This window comes from Lucilia sericata, unplaced genomic scaffold (genome assembly GCF_015586225.1).
Source record: "Lucilia sericata isolate MDLA Ls3-8-SP2 unplaced genomic scaffold, ASM1558622v1 Contig001493F_arrow, whole genome shotgun sequence".
Taxonomy (NCBI): domain Eukaryota; kingdom Metazoa; phylum Arthropoda; class Insecta; order Diptera; family Calliphoridae; genus Lucilia; species Lucilia sericata.
In genome coordinates this window covers 16,455-21,299 of record NW_023995421.1, presented here as the reverse complement: position 1 = coordinate 21,299, position 4,845 = coordinate 16,455, and the positions used below count along the sequence as shown (strand labels likewise).

General features: G+C 34.3%; 1 protein-coding gene across 1 annotated transcript; it reads left to right on the top strand.

The window, feature by feature from the left end:
- Positions 1–525: 525 nt before the first annotated feature.
- Positions 526–4,635, top strand: LOC119611597. The gene is made up of 6 exons (XM_037967248.1): positions 526–657; positions 834–1,004; positions 1,068–1,185; positions 4,018–4,178; positions 4,246–4,413; positions 4,486–4,635. The coding sequence occupies exons 1-6, from the start codon at positions 526–528 to the stop codon at positions 4,633–4,635; spliced, it is 900 nt and encodes a 299-aa protein (XP_037823176.1).
- The last annotated feature ends 210 nt before the right edge of the window (positions 4,636–4,845 follow it).

Here is a 4,845-nt window from a genome sequence, read left to right as displayed (position 1 = left end):
TGCTTGGTATATAAACTTGTTGTTAAGCAAATAAAAAAAAATGGCGAAAATCGGAAATATTTGGACCTGCTATTATCAAAAAAACTAAAGTAAGGACGGTAAAAATTTTAAAATTTTAATATTCAAATGCGAATATCTCCTAAACTATAAGAGATAATTTACTGCTACGACGACATTTTTTATAGTGCTCGATGAGGAGATTCTATATACGAAATTTTTTTTAAATCGGAACTCAAATGAAGAAATAGGATCGTTTTAAAAATTTAACATAGCCGAGGTGTCCTAATTTGAGGACCCCCCGCCGGGCCCCTGGTTGGCCTATAAGGTCCAAATTCAAAACCTAAACTCGACAACACCTCCTCTTTGTGCATACCAAATTTCATTAAAATCGGATTAACCGTTTAGAAGTTACCGAATTATTTCCCTCTTTTTTTTTTCCTATACCACTGTGTGACATTGCTGAAGTTTATTTTAATTTTTTACCACTTGTTGCCGTTTATAAAGGGTTCTATAAATTTTACCCATATGGAATGTGTAGAATTTGATAGACCCTTTGCCACCATGCAGACTTGTGAATTAAAATATGTGCAAAATGCTGGTCAGTACACTATAGATATTCACACCCGATTGCATAAAATACCGGTGACCAGTGTCTCGGTAAGTTTAAAATAATCTATGATCATAAGCTATGACAGCCTAAGTCGAAATCTTGTTTGTAGATAAATTAAGATTCTTAATAGACTATGGAACTTTTCGATTATGATCAGAGACACAAATAACTGTTAATTCCTTAACCCCATACAAATAATTAAATTTGGATTTATAACTTTAAGATCAATTTGGAATTTATGCGGAAATCTCTTAACATTTATCGTCCCTATTTGTACAATGTCTCGGTGGATTTTTGCAAAGTTTTGAAAAATAGCAAACGTTTCCATATCATTAAGATGATTGTTCAAACATTGGCCTACAATTCAAATGTTAATCATACATGTCCTTATAATGTGAGTATTATCTGACGCTTGCAAAATCTTTTCGATTAAATTGTTTAAATCGATTTTTTTTAGCATGATATTATTATGCGTAATATGGCTTTGAAAAAAGAAATGTTTGAACGTTTCCCCTTAAGCGATGGTGATTTCTTGCTAAATGTACGAGTGGGTGCCTATAACGAGTGGAAAGCCTGTATTAAAATTTATTTTACCGTTTTCTAAATAGAAATAAAAGCTAAACAGTGATTCAATTCTGAACTTTATTTAGTTGATGTTTCATTTAGAAATATTTTGGAAGCAATTATTATTTTAAAATTTACGCACCAATTACAAACAGACTAAAATTTCTGAAGCGAAAAGATTGAATAGATGCGCTTTGTATACTATAGTATTACGCTATGTAGATAATTTTCAAAGTGCTGCTGTCATGGTTTAAACAAATAATTTTTATATTATTTACTTGAAAATTACTTATTTAGTTTATGTCGAAATATCTAATTAATTTATTTATTTGGCGTAAGTGAATAATATTTTAACAATATTAGAATTCGATTCGAGAATCCGACTTTTTCCTTTGGAGTGTCGTGGGATTAACTACCTATAATTTTCTGAAGCATCTTATTCAACTTGCTCCTCTGTGCTCCAGAAAGTCTTTTCTTAGTAATAGGTAGTTTAGCTATACTATCACTCACCTCTTTCACCATTTGCTTTAGTCCATCCTTTTTGGGATTTGCTATGGTGTTGTTATTATCATCCGAGGATTAAGAGTCGGAGCATTCATGGTGTTGTTATTATCATCAGAGGATTCAGAGTCGGAGCCCTCACCTATATTTAAAGGCTTAGGTAGCTTAGAGCTCTCTTCGAGTACATCCTTCTCTTTCACCCCTATGTTTTTGTCAATGGCATGCTGTACACTTGACGCATTGTCCGCCACGGAGGTACCCACCTCTGTAGTTGTCTTTTGCGAGTAGATCAACACTTGCCGCCGGTACTGGGCTATTTAGGCCCTGCACCGTTACTTATATCTTTTTATTTTCCATGTTTGTTTTATCCAGTTTTTTCATCCGCAGGGAATATAATATTCCCAGGTGGTAGACAATCTGGCCTCCTCTAAGAGTAAGTGAAACTAAAGCTGGGAAAGAACAGATGGTCCATCATCACCACCTCCCGCGGACGCGCTCGGTAGGAAAAAACGGGAAAACTCCCCTTAGTAAAACAAAACGGGGAAACTATCCCGAGTAAAAAAAAAACGAGAAAACTCCCCCCGGAAAGAACTTAAGCGAAAAGGTATGTTGTAGTGTATCGACTCTCCCTTGTTGTCTATGGAGTGACGGTTGACATTATGTAATTTACGGGCTTCAGAAAGGTCCTAATGGGACATGTAAATTTCATATGAATTAGAATGTCACAAAATTCAAGGATTCTAGCTCTAATTGTGTCTCATATATACAAATTTGTATAGGTAGTATGGTTAATTTCCTCCAGATGTTAAGGCGTCCATAAACTTCCAACACACCCACTTGGTTAGGTTACGTGAGTTGCTCGCAAGTCAACGAGTAAACGCCGAAGCCTTGTAATCCTTAGAATTCCCACTCCCTTATAATGAGAGTTCATACATAAGGGAGAATGATTTCCTTCCCTAATTTCGTTGACTATGTGATTCCAGTGGACCCCTTAAGAATCAGCCGGTACTTCTATTAAATCTGATCACATTTACTAGTGACACATCTCTGAGACAGTCCAGATCATGGAAAAGAGCTCTACCAAGAAATAGTAGTCTGTGCAATCACTTAGTAGGTGTTGTACCGGCATCCTCCTCTTCCTCATCCAAACAATTTCTACAATAGCTATAACATGGCTTGTCCATACGTTCCGACATGTGTCCAACCATACAGAATCAATAATTATATCCGTCAGAAGTCTAATCGAGTTCTTACTAAAGGACAAGAGAGACCTAGTCTGGATATTCTACAAGTGTGGATAAATGACCACCTGAGTGGTCTCAAAGCCCAATTTGGATAAGGTCACCAGGGGAGTGTAAATATCCCTTTGCGCAAGAGTTAAGGTTGCGCATTCATCAGATATTACATTTCCCCGGATGCCCTGATTTCCTGGGTCCCATATTAACTGAACGTGATATTGTGTGAGTTGTATATATAACTGAGAAGAGGTTGCGACTTAATAACGTTGAATTTTAACGTCGAATTTTCGAGACTCAGTTCCCGGCTTCTTCTCGCGGCTGAATCGATGACATTTATCTCTGCCTGAAAGACCGTGCAGGTAACGGGTAGTCGAAGAGACAACAGAAGGTCCAGTTTATCGGAGCAAATTTCCGAGCCCATGACTTTTTCTATCTTTAAACCATCAGTGTAGATTGAAATCGCGTCGTCCCTTAGTACAGTGTTCGCGGCCCAATCATTCCTTGTCGGTATTCTGCTCCTATTAAAATTCACAACCACTAACATAAAATAAACACAAATTAATTTTATTCATATATATCTGTACATATATAGGCTCAACTATAGTTTGAGGGATATATTTTGATATTTGTAAAGAACAGAAATAATGGTCCATGTCCATCCGTCTGTGAACAGAAAACAAACAAAAAAAAATGCCGCAATGATTATTTTGACAATAATAAAACTGGTTGAAATTGGCCCAATATCTACTTTAGCCCCCCTACAACGGATTGGGGCCGATTTAGAAGATTTTAGTTTATAATTATGTTAAATATCTTTCGCTTTCTGGTAGCATAATTTTTAAATAATAAAAGACGACTAAGAAAAGTCATTTTTTTTTTGGAAATTTCCACAAATCAGTTGATGCGTATTATTATGTTGATTCATGTATTTCTAACTATAATAAAATTATTAGTCATTATCCATGATTTCAGTCATATAATTATTTGTACAATTTATTTTGATTTTTTTTTTTTTGGAAACAACCATTTAGTTCTAACAATTTTGTTCGAAAATAGACAGCATGAATTTAATAAAATCATTTTTAGTTTTATATAGTTTTATAGTTTTTACATACGGACACTACAAATTTACAAATGTTAAATGTTTAGAATATGACAAACCATTTGCCACTATACCAATTTGTAAATTGAAAATTGTGCAACGCGGTGTCGTAGCCTTTGACTTGCATGTCAAATTGCATCAAGTTCCGGTAAACAATGTCTCGGTAAGTGACATAATGTTATAGGATTTTAGAATCATTAATATATGTAGATCGTTATGGGTCGCTTTAGGTTAATGCGGAATTATTAAAGAAAGCTAATGGTTATCGGCCTTTTTTGTATAATGTTTCGGCGGATTTTTGTCAACTGATGAGAAATGGTAAGAAATTTCCGTTCTTAAATATTTTCATCTTGCTGCTGGCTAAAGATTCCAATATTAATCATACGTGTCCTTATGATGTGAGTATATTTTAATTATATTTTAGGTTTGAAAAAAAAGAAGTGTTTTTTTCTAATTTGCTCTATATATAGCACGACATCATAGTCAGACGTTTAGTCTTGAGGGATGATATGTTTGCAGTTATGCCTTTGCCAAATGGTGATTATCTACTTAACATCCGAGTGGGGGCCTATAATGATTGGAAGGCATGTGTTAAAGTTTATCTCAAAGTGTATGGATAATGGTATTTAAATGTTCTCGAATTTTCGCAAACATCTTCATAAATGTTTTTCTTTTTGGAATTTTAAATAATTTGTTTTTTCTAATAAAGTCCAAATATACACTTTCATATAATTTCTCATCAACTTTTTTTGCTTAATCAATTTTCAAATTGTTAATTTGATTTATCATTTTGATATGCATTATCATAACTAGCTATAGTCATGCTTACT

What these genes read in the sequence shown, in the direction of transcription:
- LOC119611597 (XM_037967248.1), top strand. Translation starts at nt 526, where the DNA reads ATGGAATGTGTAGAATTTGATAGACCCTTTGCCACCATGCAGACTTGT. An exon ending in TACCGGTGACCAGTGTCTCG is followed by an intron (nt 658 to 833) that starts GTAAGTTTAAAA and finishes TATAACTTTAAG; the next exon opens with ATCAATTTGGAATTTATGCG. An exon ending in CTATAACGAGTGGAAAGCCT is followed by an intron (nt 1,186 to 4,017) that starts GTATTAAAATTT and finishes ATAGTTTTATAG; the next exon opens with TTTTTACATACGGACACTAC.